The 17,008-nt window shown below is 41.7% G+C and overlaps 1 protein-coding gene across 1 annotated transcript in view; it reads left to right on the top strand.

The window, feature by feature from the left end:
* Positions 1 to 8,867: 8,867 nt before the first annotated feature.
* LOC126416422 (probable ATP-dependent RNA helicase DDX43) overlaps positions 8,868 to 17,008 on the top strand; it is an 81,912-nt gene continuing 73,771 nt past the window's right edge. The window contains exons 1-2 of the mRNA XM_050084142.1: positions 8,868 to 8,957; positions 11,365 to 11,739. Of these exons, the coding sequence (XP_049940099.1) occupies positions 11,371 to 11,739 (369 nt within the window). The 5' untranslated portion in view covers positions 8,868 to 8,957; positions 11,365 to 11,370. The remainder of the gene's footprint in view (positions 8,958 to 11,364; positions 11,740 to 17,008) is intronic.

Raw genomic sequence — 17,008 nt, 5'->3', positions numbered from 1 at the left:
ACTTCGGGATAAGGAAATCAGGCACAAGTACATAACAGCGATCTCAGAAAGGTACCAGTTAGTTGAATGTAGTCAATTACAGTCATTGGAAAAGGAATGGACAAGGTACAGGGACACAGTACTAGAAGTGGCTAAAGAATGTCTTGGAACAGTAGTGTGTAAAAATAGGATGAAGCAAACAGCTTGGTGGAATGATACAGTCAAGGCAGCCTGTAAAAGAAAAAAGAAGGCGTATCAAAAATGGCTACAAACCAGAACCCAGGTAGACAGAGAAAGTTATGTTGAAGAAAGAAAAAAAGCCAAACAGATAATTGCAGCATCCAAGAAGAAATCGTGGGAAGACTTTGGAAACAGGTTGGAGACTATGGGTCAAGCTGCTGGAAAACCATTCTGGAGTGTAATTAGCAGTCTTCGAAAGGGAGGTAAGAAGGAAATGACAAGTATTTTGGACAGGTCAGGAACACTGCTGGTGAATCCTGTGGATGCCTTGGGCAGATGGAGGGAATATTTTGAAGAGTTGCTCAATGTAGGTGAAAATGCGATCAGTAATGTTTCAGATTTCGAGGTCGAATGGGATAGGAATGATGATGGAAATAGGATCACATTTGAGGAAGTGGAAAAAATGGTCAATAGATTGCAGTGCAATAAAGCGGCTGTGGTGGATGAAATTAAGTCGGAACGCATCAAATACAGTGGAATGTCAGGTCTTAAATGGCTACACAGGATAATTGAAATGGCCTGGGAGTCGGGACAGGTTCCATCAGACTGGACAAAAGCAGTAATCACACCAATCTTTAAACATGGAAACAGAAAAGATTGTAACAACTATAGAGGTATCTCTTTAATCGGCGTTGTGGGTAAAATCTTCTCAGGTATTGTTGAAAGGAAAGTGCGAGTATTAGTTGAGGACCAATTAGATGAAAATCAGTGTGGGTTTAGGCCTCTTAGAGGTTGTCAGGACCAGATCTTTAGCTTACGGCAAATAATGGAAAAGTGTTATGAGTGGAACAGGGAATTGTATCTATGCTTTATAGATCTAGAAAAGGCATATGACTGGGTTCCTAGGAGGAAGTTATTGTCTGTTCTACAAGATTATGGAAGAGGAAGCAAACTTTTGCAAGCAATGAAAGGTCTTTACATGGATAGTCAGGCAGCAGTTAGAGTTGACGGTAAATTGAGTTCATGGTTCAGAGTAGTTTCAGGGGTAAGACAAGGCTGCAACCTGTCTCCACTGTTGTTCGTATTATTTATGGATCATATGTTGAAAACAATAGACTGGGTGGGTGAGATTAAGATATGTGAACACAAAATAAGCAGTCTTGCGTATGCGGATGACTTAGTTGTGATGGCAGATTCAATTGAAATTTTTCAAAGTAATATTTCAGAGCTAGATCAGATATGTAAGGACTATGGTATGAAGATTAGCATCTCCAAATCGAAAGTAATGTCAGTGGGAAAGAAATATAAACGGATTGAGTGCCAAATAGGAGGAACAAAGTTAGAACAGGTGGACGGTTTCAAGTACTTAGGATGCATATTCTCACAGGATGGCAACATAGTGAAAGAACTGGAAGCGAGGTGTAGCAAAGCTAATGCAGTGAGCGCTCAGCTACGATCTACTCTCTTCTACGAGAAGGAAGTCAGTACCAAGACTAAGTTATCTGTGCACCGTTCAATCTTTCGGCCAACTTTGTTGTACGGGAACGAAAGCTGGGTGGATTCAGGTTACCTTATCAACAAGGTTGAGGTTACGGATATGAAAGTAGCTAGGATGATTGCAGGTACTAGTAGATGGGAACAGTGGCAGGAGGGTGTCCACAATGAGGAAATCAAAGAAAAACTGGGAATGAACTCTATAGACGCAGCAGTCAGGGCGAACAGGCTTAGATGGTGGGGTCATGTTACACGCATGGGAGAAGCAAGGTTACCCAAGAGACTCATGGATGCAGCAGTAGAGGGTAGGAGGAGTCGGGACAGACCAAGGAGAAGGTACCTGGATTCGGTTAAGAATGATTTTGAAGTAATAGGTTTAACATCAGAAGAGGCACCAATGTTAGCACTTAATAGGGGATCATGGAGGAACTGTATAAGGGGGGCTATGCTCCAGACTGAACGCTGAAAGGCATAATCAGTCTTAAATGATGATGATGATGATGATGATGATGACTAACATCACTTGAGAACAGAAAATCAACAGGAAAAGACGGCATTAATGCTGAATTATTAAAATATAGAGGAATGATGGTACACCAACGACTGCTACACCTCTTCAACGAATGTTGGAAGAAGAATAGTATTCTCAAAGACTGGAAAACAGCTAGAGTGATATCAGTTTTTAAAAAAGGAGATAAAAGCCTATTCAGTAATTACAGAGGAATAAGTTTACTGGACTCGGCATAAAAGGTGTATGATAAGGTTATAAATACAAGACTTAAAACATAGCAGAAGCAGTACTGCGTAAGGAACAAATGGTTTTTAGGAAAGGGTGCACCACAATGGATGCAGTTTTTATTCTACAGCAAATAATAGAAAAACGAAAAGAGTATAATAAAGAAACATACATTGCTTTTTTTTACTTTAAAAAAGCTTTTGACAGTGTCAACAGACAGAAATGTTGGGAAGTAATGATGAATCGTGGATATCCAAAGCATTTATTAAACGTAATAAAAAGTTTATACCAAGACTCAAATATCACTCTAGATCTCAATGGTAAAAGAACTAATGAGATACCAACTAACAAAGGCGTACGAGAAGGCTGCTGCATCTCTCCAACTTTGTTCAATACCCACATTAATGAAATAATACATACATGGAAATCTGAATTTTCGAAGTACATCTACCTAGACAGGACCATTCTTTTAAATAATTTACTATATGCTGATGATGCAGTGATCCTAGCAGACAAGGAAGATAACCTTCAGAAAGGAATCTACTAACTAAAACAAATAAGTGCAAAATTTAACATGGAAGTTTCAAAAGAAAAAACTAAGATAATGGTCTTCATGGCGAAAGAACCAATCAGAACCAAAATAGTGATAGATCAGAAGATTTTAGAGCAAGTAAACCGTTTCAGTTGCCTCAGATGTGAAATGACATATGGCTACAGCAGAGATATTGAAATTCAGCTTAGTAAATTCAGCCAGGTATGAGGAACAATTAACAGAAACCTAAAAAACAAAACCAGGAAAGGCACTCAAATCAAATTTTACAAAACTGTTGCAGTTCCCACACTGCTCTATGAAAGTGAGACCTGGGTGATTACCAAAAAGCAAGAAAGCCTAATTCAGGCACAAGAAATGAAATTCCTTAGAGGTGTTAAAGCTTGCACAAGAGAAGACAGACTAAGAAGTTAAGATATTAGAGAAGAACTGCAAATCTTTAGCCTCAATGATAAAATTCGGGATTACAGAAGAAAATGGAACGAACACCTACAAAGAATGGAGAGTGAAAGACTCCCCTTAAAGGCAAGATATTATAAGTCCCAGGGGAGAAGAGACAGAGGAAGACCACGACAGAGATGGGTACTGTAACAGGCAATTCCTGCCTAATACCTGAAGAGAAGTTGAAGATGAACATGATGAAGAAGTAGAGCTACCCAAGGAGACAATAACCACTCAAGACTAAGTGGGTATTAAAAGTACAGCCTGGGACTAGCAGTACACTGGAAACATTTAAGGCTCTCCTTGTGGTAAAAGGATGCATTAAAGTTCAAGGTGTTGATTATCAGGAAACCTTCACACCAGTGGTCAAGCATGCATCCATTAGATATCTCTTGTTTATGGCAGCTCCAGAGAACTTGAAGGTCGACCTTGTTGACATCACCACTGCTTGTCTCTATAGAGATAAGAAGAAATTTATGTCATTCCACCAGAAAATTTTGCAATTCCTGTAAAACTGTGGAGGCTGAAGAACGCTGTTTATGGATTCAAACAGGCTGGTAGTGTAACATCGCAGCTATTTACACGGCTGCAGAGTTTGTAGTAAGTTTTATTCCGTTAGGTCAATCTGTATTGGAGGCTGGCAATGAAGCCTCCAGACCTGGCCGTTGTGTGGTAGGCTGTTGGCGTCATAATGCCATTTGTCGCGTTGTGCAGACCGTGAGAAATGCTCTGTGTCGAGCGTACTAAGATCACTTATTCATCTCACCTAAGAAACTAAATAACTATGATAAATACGATCTGTTTGTTTTCAAATTTGTTACAGGAACTTTTGTGATTTAGAGGAACAGTGTGTAAAATTTTCAAGTGGATAACTTTAATAATTTTGGAAATATAAAAAAACCTATTAAAAAGTACTTAACTGACACTTAGTAAAGTAAATTCAGATAGGAATCATGACAATTTAAGTTACTGAGCGAGGTGGCGCAGTGGCTAGCACACTGGACTCGCATCGGGAGGACGACGGTTCAATCCCGCGTCCGGCCATCATGATTTAGGTTTTCCGTGATTTCCCTAAATCGCTCCAGGCAAATTCCGGGATGGTTCCTTTGTAAGGGCACAGCCAACTTCCTTCCTCTTCCTTCCCTAATCCGATGAGACCAATGACCTCGCTGTCTGGTCTCCTCCCCCAAAAACAACCCAACAATTTAAGTTTCTTTGTTATTTGAAAGCAATAGCAGCATGCTCAGTGCGCACAAGTTATTTTTAAGGAATTTTGTTTCTAAACTTGTAATAATTTTGCTTTCGTAATTGAAATAATAGTTTAAAAGTTGATATTTATATTTTGTGTTAGGGTGGGAGTAGATGAGAGTGAACGTGAGTGCGAATGTGGGGACATAAGTCAAATTTCAATTTTATAATGTATTACACCATCTGTAACAGCAAGTGTTATGTAACCAGGATGTCCTGAAAATGGCGAATCCCCCTACCTGGTGGATGACGTATGTCTAGGAGAGCTTGCTTTTGTAATAAGTCAACTAGAAAGAAAGTAAGAGGATACTCAGTTCCAAAGTATATTTCAAGCATAGTTTTGTTTTAATTTTCGTTTCGTTTGATTTTGCGGAATATTTTGTGAATTCTTGCTATATGAAATGACGTAGATGCATCTGCGAATGCAGACTGGAGTAACGCGGTTTGCACTCGAAATTGATCATGAAAGGTTAATCTGATTGAATGATCATTTTGATCAATCAATGAGAGAGAAGTCTTTCCTGTGTAATTGAATGAGTTATATGCCCTGTGAGCTACAGCATTCAGTCAGTCGTGGACTCGCTGTCGGACGAGAAGGTCATGCTAAATGTGTCCGAAAAAATTATCTGTAAGATGAAGAAATAACGGTTAAATCGCGCTCGGTTTATATCGCAGTGCTAGAAGATGCAATTACAGACGTCACGGTGATGTTTTGAGAGGTTTTGGAATGTTGGTTGCAGAATAAACCGCGTGTGAAACTACTGGCCTTTGTCAATATTCTTTGTGGCGTGTTCCGTATGCATATACAGAACATTTTGGCGAGCATTTTCTTTCGAAGAATCCACTGAAAAGGACCGATTGTGAACTCGTTTTGTAACAGTGGGCTGGCTGTGTGAATCTCGTAATATTTTGGGTTGGACTTAGTACATTTCTGTCTGTCTTAGGTATTATATAAGGTGCACGAACAAGTAGTAGATGTACTACCAACGTAAATGTTGGTTTGGTGACACAATAAATGAAAAGAACCGCAATAAAACATTAGTATCTACAAATTAATATTTTCAATGAAGGGAGAAGCACCCACTTTGCCCATTATTAATAGAGATATACAGATTTATCTTGTTACTTGAGTTACGCGGACTTTGTAATCGTAAGTATGGACGGCGGTTTTCTTCAACGCTGCTTTTCTCGTCGTCTACAAAGTACCTACGAATGCAGAGCAACGGGTGGTGGATGGACGCTATGCTGAGGTAGGTGGACATCAATAATAAATCGCAACGAAGCGCAACAACTCTGTCCCACTGCAGTAGGAATTGAAATCAAAAAAATTGATGAGGGATAAAGAAAACTGAAATTTAACAGATCAAACACTGATCCATATATCTATTTTCACAGGAATGGCGCCAAACTAGTCATGATAGCTTTATATGTCGATGATACGCTATTATTCTAAAATGACAGAAGTGTTTTGGATAAGTTCAAAAGTTCTTTGAAGAGAATTTTTGAGATGTGTAGATACACCCTTTAGGAACAATATTTTCATTTCTCCACATAATTTCCATCCCTCTCAACTGCCTTACGCCGTCTTGGCACCAGCGCCTGTATACCCGCACGGTAAAATTCTGGACCAACCTGTTGGAGCCACTGTTTGGCAGTGTGCACAAGGGAGTCATCATCTTCAAACCTTGTTCCACGAAGAGAGCCTTTCAGTTTCCCAAAGAGATGATAGTCGCATGGAGCCAGGTCAGGACTGTAAGGCGGGTGTTTCGGTGTTGTCTATCCGAGTTTTGTGATCTCTTCCATGTTTTTTTGACTGACATGTGGCTGTGCATTGCAAAACATCCTGCTTTGAGAGAACCTTTCAGTTTCCCAAAGAGATGATAGTCACATGGAGTCAGGTCAGAACTGTAAGCGGAAGTTTCAGTGTTGTCCATCCGAGGTTTGCGATCGCTTCCATTGTTTTTTGACTGCCATGTGGCCGTACATTGTCGGGCAAGAAACCTTTTTTAACTCCAACACTTTCAGTATTCTGCAAACACTTTCTTCCTCCATCCCAACGTAGCGTGACAATTCGTTCACTGTGATGCGTCTGTCAGCAGTCACCAATTCGTTAACTCTCTGCACATTGTCTGGAGTGTGTGCAGCACGAGGCCTGCCGCTGCGAGGACAATCCTCAATATTGCCGTACCCGCTTTCATCATGTAACCTGCTTGTCCACCGACTAACTGCGATCGACTGTACTAACTGTACTGCGATCGACAGCAGCATCTCCATACACCTTTTTCAACCTCTTGTGGATGTTTCCCACTGACTCGTTTTCACAGCACAGGAATTCTATGACAGCACGTTGCTTCTGACGAACGTCAAGTTTAGCAACCATCTTGAAGACATGCTGTGACGGCGCCACTCAAGGGAACAGGTTGAACTAAGTTTGCAAACAAGCGGGAAGAATGTATCTACACACTGTAAACTTTTACACATGCTAGATGAAAACTGTATTTTTACAAAAATAGTGTGCATTTCTTTTGGAGTGACCCTTGTACATGGGATCATGATAAAGGAAAAATTTGGATCTCCCAGAAATTGTATGCAAAAAAGTTCTGGAGAAATTTGGAATGAGTGAAGCCAAGTCGGTGTCAACACCGCTTGAACTTGATTTGGACTTTGAAACACTTGAATCAGGTAATATCAAGGTACAATATCAAGAAAAAATAGGAAGTCTTATGTATCTAACCCAAGTCTCCAAGACATGATGCACGTTTTGCTACAAATATCCTTAGCAAATATAATCATTGTTTTAAAATTATTTATTGGTTGTCAGTAAAAAGATTGTTTAGATATTTAAGGGGAATCATGGACTACAAGCTAGAATTTTCTAGAGATGGTAACAGAGAAATAATGGCCTTCAGCGATGCAGATTGGGGAAATAAAATCAATGACTGGCAATTTGTCACTGGTTCATGCATAAAAATGCAAAACTCTTTAGCTTCGTGGTCTAGTAGAAAACAAAATACTCTTGCATGTGCTACTTTTGAAGCTGAATGCATGGCCTTGGCATCAACTGTTCAAGATTTACTGTGGTTAAGACGACTAATGTTTGAGGTAGATCCAAGCTGTGCCATAAAGTCATTTACAGTATACTCTGATAATGAAGGAGCCATTCAGTTAGCCAAGAATCTGATGACAAAATCGAGATCAAACCATATAGATATGAAGTATCATTTCATAAGAAGGCATGTTGAATTAGGAGATATTAATGTTGGTCATCTGCCTTCTGAAGAAATATTAGCAAATGCTTTCACAAATCCACTTAGCTATGCCAGACATGAAACATGTGTATGAAACTGTGCCCTGGGAAATAAGTGAAGGAGTAGCTGTACCTTTAGACTTTATACTGTGTGTCAATGTCAATTTAAGTGACATGTTCAGAAATGTAAACTGATATCAACATTTCTTCCTTCCTCCTTTCTTTTGTAATTACTCTGTAAGTATTATGTTCTCTGGTATGAAGTTGTTGTAATTCACGAACTGATCAATTAAAAAAGCTTACTCGTTTATATTAAAGTGCTCAAAAAACAAAAACAAACACTTGACATTTCTAGTTAAATCTGAGGACCTTGCCTAGAACGGCGGTGCAGGATTTCTGTATATCCTCCCCTATGCTCATTCAATGAGTATGCAACTACTTTGACTTGATTTTGATCTGGTGCCTTTTACTTAAAGGCACAAAATAAAGATTTTTTGTGTGTGTAAAAAATTTACTGGTCATGTGACACCGGCAGTTCGAAGTGTATCAATTTCATTCAGCTACACCATAGTATGAATGTAGAACATGAAACAAAAGGTATAGTGCTTTCATGTACTGTAAATTAAATCGCGTTTTGAACAAAACTTGTTAGTGGATTGCACAATGATTATAAATACTGTTCTGATACAAGCTTCTTATTTGATTGATTACAGACTATTGGACTCTCTACAAGCTTGGAAGCTGACAATGCTTGTGGTCACACTTTCTTACATCCATTATGTTTTTTGATAATGGTAAGCCATCGTCGACAAGATTAGAAAAATGTAGGAATTTAATACTTATATAAAACGTGTAATAATTTTCTGTACTGTCGGATATAAGTCGGAGAATACGTATTTTACGAAAACTGAACTCGAATTTTTCTCTGGAAAAGTGAGCCGAACGAAATCGATAGTTCTACATGCGGAATACAATAATCGCCAATCGATTGTTGAATATCTCTTGTTGGAATGGAAGTGTACGAAATATATTGAAGATAGTAGATACCTGTTTTTGGAGAATCAAGTGTAGGGTTCTTATTGGTAAGTTCTATTGGAAGTGTGATCATCATGTTTTTCTTTATTTTATCAATGTCATAATTATTAATCGGTTTTTGGTTGTAATTTGACGTCAAATAGAGTCTTGTTGACATCGGCGTTCCATACAAAGTTTCAGCAGGGATTAAGAAATTTTCTGGGTAAACTAGAGCGACGTGTAAGCATAAAGGCATTTCGCAGTTTTCAAAATTTGATGCTCGAGCCTGAGGTGCATATTAAAAGTGCAATTACCACATGGATGCTTTTGTTTATCAATTTGCGATTCCTTTGAAATCCCGTAAGAATGGTATTAAATATCGCCGCAAATGTATTAAATACTATACTTAAAGAATAGGTTTAACTGGGCGATGTTAATAGGCTGCAGTAACTTGTAACCTACTGATGAACGTAATGAAACGCTCAGTGTTTCTGATTAGAGCCGAAAACTAAAATTGAGGGGAATGAGCCTAATTACAACGTAATTTCGCGTTTAGTGCTATAAAATGTTGTCGTATTTAATCGTGAGTGGAAAGACGGGATGTGTATGGAGTGTTACTAAGTCTCTGACAACTTGCTCGGTCAGAACTAAGTAATAGCTACCAAATTGAGATACTGGTTTGATTGCGGTAGCTATTTGTTCAGACAGTTTTGTTGAAAATGTGGTATTGTGAGCGCATGTGTTTCAAACTGTTCGGTGTTCAGTCTAATGTGTGAAACATATTGTTATTACGCGGCGCACTATAAGTTTCTTGTTTGATTACATTCCAGTTTTGATCATTTTGGCATCCAAGATTGTGGTAGTTTAGAGCGAGTGGTTAATGTTGAAGTTTCCAGTTGGTGTTGTGATAGGAAAAAAAATGGGGTTGTTACTGGGAAGAACCAAAGAATGCGGTACAGCCCGTCATCTTTGATCGGGTACACTGTCAACCAGGCGACTACGGCGTAATAATGATACGTGTGAAAGTATTGTAAGCATCAAAATATTGGGACCCAAAGGGGAATAATGGGAGTTTGCATAGCATGTTCGTCTTTTGTTAACGTTTTCAAAAAATTTTAATATTTGAATATATTAGACCACATGTAGGAAATAGAGATTTCAAAAAGTAGTTTAGTGTTGGGTCTACCATAATTTTAAAAAAATGCATTGTTATACAGCCGATTTGGTCTATTTATAATGTGAAAGGTGGCACAGTGGTTGGCACACTTTCCGATGGTGATTTTACTGTCGAGGATATTGATATCTGCATGGAGGAGCTGGGAACTGTCTAACATCCCACGTGACCTCTCAAGTAAATCACCAGCACTGGGGGAGAACAACAACCATCACCAATTAGTGGCTCCCACAGGGACTTCCCTATGACAGTGTAACTGGAATTGGAAATATCAGTTGCATCTGGAAGAACTGCAGCTCCTGGCCCATGTCACAATGTGATTGAGGACTTTATCTTGAGCATCGTACTGCATGAAAAATGTTAACGTGTCTCCTGACCTCTTCATTTTACAGACATCAGTCAGAAGCTTCGGTACCCATTGTGTTCAAAATTTAAAATAGCTAAGCTTTTCAGTCATAAGTTCTTCCAGCATTATGTGACAGGAGGGAAATCGACTGAGGATTATGTGCTTGTGGACTGATGATATTCTCTGATTCTATCATTATCCCTTGCATGTTTGTCACAACATAATCGTCCACTTCTACCTTAAACATGGATGTTTGTCTGACCTTCCTGAGACTAATGGCACCATTTTCTTACAACACTGTCACCCAAAATTTTATGTCCGTATACTGTGCAAAGTTCACTGTGCATGTCAACAGCTTTCATATTTTTCACACAAGCGGAATGTATCACAACGCACAATTCTAAGGTGATGGCCTATCTGACAATAATGGCCATTTTAATTAAAATTATGTTGTAAGAAACTGTTCAGTAACCTTTCTGTAGCACGGTCAGACTTGGAGAGAGCGGGCACAGCTAAGCTGAGGTCACTATGCTACGTACCTTCACCAGATATCATCGGAACTAACTTCCTGAAAATAACTTGTACTTAGTTATGAGTACTGGCAGTTGAAATGGATCTGAAGAGTTTTAACTGATCAAAGAATCAAAACCTAAAGAAAGGAACAAGTACGTTGTATTGTTAAATTACATAAGTGTTTGGTAAGTTATCTCATTTGTTTCGTAACTTGAAAATGAGAGGTTGACATATAGGTTTACTAAATGTGACATACAGAATCTTTGTTCATTACAGTAGAGCTTTGTAAGAAAAGATATTTCTTTTGAGAAATTCATGTATGTTGATCCACACATAAAAAGGTGTACACCTTTTTTTTCTTGTATTCCTTTTTTGTGGATTGTAAGATACTTAGTTTATTACAGCAATGTACATTTGCTGATTTATTTATTTTGATTGACAGGTAAAAATGAGTGATGATGGCTGGGATTCTGGTGGTGAATCTCAAAATACGAATTACTTACCTGTGTACTCACAAACCTTCTCTCGAGGTCGAAACAATGGGGGCCGTGGGGGAGAGGACTTGAGAGAATTGGGACAGAGAGGAGGCAGAGGCTATGGTGATCGGCAAGGTGGAAGAGGTCGAGGCAACCAGTGGTCCGGGCCAAGGAGAGGAGGACCCAGCGGAAACTGGAGACAGAGGGAGTCTAATGCAGATACCTCTCCCACAAATGAGGAAGTGATCATGAGTGTAAACTGTAGTGATGTTGGGAAAGTCATTGGCAAAGGTGGCTCAAAAATACGAGAATTAGAACAAGAAAGTGGTGCCAGTATTCAGGCGAGTATGGTGTTACCAGTTTTCAGTATTCTTTCCTAGTCAGTAAAAGAAATTGTCAGGTGTTATTCATAAAAATTATTGCAAAAATTGGTATTGGGTGAGGAAGAAAGTTTGAAATTAATTAATGGAGCTTAACTTATTTCCACCTACATTAAGAGCCTTCAGTTGTTTTGTACAAGTAATCAATCAGTAGTGTCTAAATACTCTTGATAAAAATTTTAGTGGCAGTGTGAGACTTCTTATTGTGGATGTTGCTCAGCAGTATGCTAAGTTGTGTGAGCAGGGTGTATGTGCCCCGGGAAGAACCAGGGAATTTTTTCCATGTAAGAGAAAACTAGGAAAAACCCAGTGTTTTTTTTGGAATTCCGGGTATTCATCATTGTTTTCAATTAATTTTTTGTAATTTTGACTGGTAAGAACTGATACTCTAACAAAGAATATTAATGTATCCCACTACAGCAGAATAACACGGCAGCAATAAAACATAAACGAGAGGAAATTTGTGCTACCAAAGTTGATTCTGATCTAAATACAAGAGGGGAAACTCGACAAAATGTAATATAGCAGCACATTATATCTACCACATAATACATTTATTGTATGTATAAAAAGAAACATGTATTACAGACCACTGGTGATGTTTCCCCAATAAAAGAAGCGAAATGCATGTGGCAAAAAACGAACTATCTTCAATTAGTTGCATAGACGGTACATAACTCCATGAATATATATAGGTGGGCCAACCCTGGATCGAATTCACCCGGCAGATTAACGATGAGGGCAGGTGTGCTGGCCAGCCTTCCATGGATTACACTAGTCACAGACAGTTGAGGTACACTAATTCCTTCCCGGGGGGGCTTACGGGGTGGTGGCAGGAAGGGCATCCAGCCACCCCTTAAACTAACATTGCCACGTCCGATTAACCATGCCGAACCTGCGTCCCCGCGGGACAACAGACACAAGCGAAAGAAAGTGTGTATCTTCCTCCAGATGGTGCAGTACCCCTGAATGTATTAGCTGCACTGATTGATCAACTCCCTAAACCTTTCCTACTTTTGGAAGATTTTAATGCCCGTAACCCTTTGTGGGGTGGCACCATGCTTACTGGCTGAGGCAGAGATGTCGAAACTTTACTGTCTCAGTTCAACCTCTGCCTCTTAAATACTGGGGCCGCCACACATTTCGGTGTGGCTCATGGTAGTTACTCGGGCATTGATTTATCAATTTGCAGCCCAGGACTTCTCCCATCTATCTATAGAAGAGCACATGACAACCTGTGTGGTAGTGACCATTTGCCCATCTTCCTGTCATTGCCCCGGCATCAGGGCCACAGACGCCTGCCCAGTTGGGCTTTAAACAAGGCGGACTGGGAAACTTTCACCGCTGCTGTCACCGTTGAATCTCCCCCACACAGTAACAACGGTGTCATGGTTGAGCAAGTGACTACAATAATTGTTTCTGCAGCAGAAAACGTGATCCCTCGCTCTTTAGGGTGCCTGAGGTATAAGGCATTCCCTTGGTCACCAGAAGTTGTTGAAGCAATTAAGGAGCGACTACGAAGTTTCCGGCGTAGTAATTGATAATATTCTTCTCGGGTATGCAGCTGGATCATAACGTCTTCATGACACAATATTTCCGCAGTCCAACTGGCCGCCATCTTCAGGTGAGAGTGCTGGTGCACAATCTCGCTGGAACGGACTTCCCAGCGCAAGCGGCAGCCCCTATATAGGCCGCAGAAGACCCACAACGTGTGCGCGAGAAGGTGCCGTAGCTGCCCTCTAGCGCAGTAAACATGCCGCGCTGCCAGTGGTGGAAAGAGGCGAAATCGAGATATCGCTGTCAAAAATAAAAGAAAAAAATTTTTTATTCCGACGATTGAAACACAGACCGTTGTTTTTTAATGTCAGATAACACCGGGTCCCAAGCCTTACTTAAAAGATAACCCTTGTCTCTATTAATAAGATTGTCAGATAAACGAATCTCTATGGATTCTTTTAAAACACAGTTCCAATAGCGAGATGCAGGGGCAACCATTTGTGTCGCATCATGTAGCATTCTGTGTCCCTCGGTGAGACAGTGCTCCACCACTGCAGATTTCTCAGGTTGAAGCAGCCGTGTGTGCCGCCGATGATCATTACATCGGTCCTGAATGGTCCGGATTGTCTGACCAATATAAGCCTTCCCACAGTGGCAAGGGATGTTGTACACACCAGGCTTCCTCAAACCCAAGTCATCCTTAACAGAGCCAAGAAGCACTCTAATCTTGGCTGGCGGACGAAAAATACTTTTGATGTGATATCTTTTTAGAATTCTTCCTATCTTCGAGGAAATGCTCCCAGCAAAAGGCAGAAAAGCCACCGATTTGCAGGTATCTTCTGGTGGTTCAGGCGATGGTCCAAACTGGAAAGCACGACGGATCTGTTTATCTGTATAGCCATTCTGCTTGAACACAACCTTAAGGTGGTCCAATTCTTGTGTCAAGCTTTCTCCATCTGAAATGGCATAAGCTCTTCTCGCCAATGTCCGCAGGACCCCCGTACGCTGGAACGATGAATGACAGCTAGAAGCATGCAGGTAACGGTCCGTGTGCGTAGGCTTTTGATAAACACTGTGTCCCAGTGTCCCATCATCCTTTCTGTACACCAGAACATCCAGAAACGGAAGCTTTCCATCACTTTCCACCTCCATGGTAAACTTGATGATGCTAGGATGCAGGGAATTGAAATGATCTAGGAGGCGGTCAAGAGCTTCCCTCCCATGAGGCCACACCATAAACGTGTCGTCAGCGTACCTCCAGAAACAGGTTGGTTTTAAGGACGCCGTCTTTAGCGCCATGTCCTCCAAATCTTCCATAAAAAGATTGGCGACTATTGGGGACAATGGGGTCCCCATAGCCACTCCGTCAGTCTGTTCAATATATTTGTCATTGAATAAAAAGTACGTCGACATCAGCACGTGGTGACAAAGCCTGGTTGTTTCCTCATCCAGTTTCTCACCAATTAAGTGCAAGGATTCTTCCAGAGGAACCCGGGTAAAAAGCGACACGACATCAAAGCCCAGTGTGTACAAGATCCCTTGCCACTGTGGGAAGGCTTATATTGGTCAGACAATCCGGACCATTCAGGACCGATGTGTTGATCATCAGCGGCACACACGGCTGCTTCAACCTGAGAAATCCGCAGTGGCGGAGCACTGTCTCACCGAGAGACACAGAATGCTATATGATGCGACACAAATGGTTGCCCCCTGCATCTCGCTCTTGGGACTGTGTTTTAAAAGAATCCATAGCATAGAGATTCGTTTATCTGACAATCTTATTAATAGAGACAAGGGTTATCTTTTAAGTAAGACTTGAGACCCGGTGTTATCTGACATTAAAAAACAACGGTCCGTGTTTCAATCGTTGGAATAAAAAAAATTTTTTTCTTTTATTTTTGACAGCGATACCTCGATTTCGCCTCTTTCCACCACTGGCGGCGCGGCCTGTTTACTGCGCTAGAGGGCAGCTACAGCACCTTCTCGCGCACGCGTTGTGGGTCTTCTGCGGCCTATATAGGGGCTGCCGCTTGCGCTGGGAAGTCCGTTCCAGCGAGATTGTGCACCAGCACTCTCACCTGAAGATGGCGGCCAGTTGGACCGCGGAAATAGGAAATATTGTGTCATGAAGACGTTATGATCCGGCTGCATACCCGAGAAGAATATTATCAATTAAGGAGCATCGGCGAGCTCTACACGGCATAAGCAGCACCCTTCCCTGGAGCACCTCTGTGTCGGAGATTTAGCCCCCCCCCCCAGCCTTTCACACTTTCAAACAGCGGCTGGAAGGGAAATCCATCGCATTCACTGCACACCACAGTGAATCCTATAACGCCCCATTTACAGAGTGGGAGCTCCTCAGTGCCCTCGCACATAGCCCCGACACAGCTCCTGGGCCTGATAGGATCCACATCCAGATGATTAAACATCTCTCATCTAACTGCAAGCAACATATCCCAGCCATCTTCAACTGGATCTGGTTTGATGGTGTCTTTCCATCGCAATGGCGGAAGAGCACCTTCATTCCGGTGCCCAAACCCGGTAAAAACCTGCTTGATGTGGATAGCTATCAGCCCACCGGCATCACCAACGTTCTTTGTGACCTGCTGGAATGTATGGTGTCGGCGGTTGGATTGGGTCCTTGAGTCACATGGCCTACTCGCTCCATGTCAGGGCAGCTTCCACCAGGGTCACTCTGCCACATGATCTCATGCTCCTCGAGTCCGCCATCCGAACAGATTTTTCCCAATGCCAACTCCTGGTTACCATCTTTTTTGGCTTACGTAAAGCACACGACACAACCTGGCGACATCATATCCTTGCCACATTGTATGAGTGGGGTCTCCGGGGCCTGCTCCCGATTTTTATTCAAAACTTCCTGTCGCTCCGTACTTTCCGTGTCCAAGTTGGTGACTCCCATAGTTCCATCCATGTCCAGGCGAATGGAGTCCTGCAGGGCTCTGTATTGAGTGTATCTCTATTTTTAATGGACATTAACTGTCTAGCAGCTGCTGTCGGGCAATCTGTCTCACCTTCTCTGCATGTAGACGACTTCTGTATTTTGTACTGCTGTTCCAGTACTGTTGTTGCTGAGCAGCGCATCCAGGAAGCCATCCTCAAGGCGCAGTCATGGACTCTAGCCCACGGCTTTCAGTTTTCAGCCGCAGAGTTGTCTCGTGCACTTCTGTTGGCGTCGTACTGTTAATCCGGAACCCACACTTTACTGTATTGATGATCCATTCACTGGAGTGGAGACATATCAGTTCTTACGACTGGTTTTGATGCTCGATTGACTTGGCTCCCCATCTTAGTCAGCTTAAGCAGAAGTGCTGGCAGCACCTCAATGCCCTCCGTTGCCTGAGCAACACCAATTGGGGTGCAGTTCGCTGTGCGGTGCTGCAGCTCTACAGAGCCCTTGCCCAATCCTGAATTGTCTATGGGAGTGTGGTTTATTGTTTGGCAGCGCCTTCAACATTGCATTTACTCGCCCTTGTGCACCACTGTGGGATTAGATTTGCGACAGGAGCTTTTAGGAAGAGTCCGGTGACCAGTGTACTGGTGGAGGCTGGTGTCCCTCCACTGCAGATCAGACGTGCGCAACTTCTCAAGAGTTATGCAACACACATTCGTGGTTCCACTGAGCATCCGAATTACAGTCTCCTTTTCCCGCTCGCGGCATTCCAGCTCTTGTATCGGCGGCCCAGATTGGGACTAACGATGGTGGTTTGCATGC

The sequence above is a fragment of the Schistocerca serialis genome, chromosome 8, assembly GCF_023864345.2.
Source record: "Schistocerca serialis cubense isolate TAMUIC-IGC-003099 chromosome 8, iqSchSeri2.2, whole genome shotgun sequence".
NCBI lineage: Eukaryota > Metazoa > Arthropoda > Insecta > Orthoptera > Acrididae > Schistocerca > Schistocerca serialis.
This window is presented reverse-complemented; position numbering and strand designations above follow the sequence as displayed.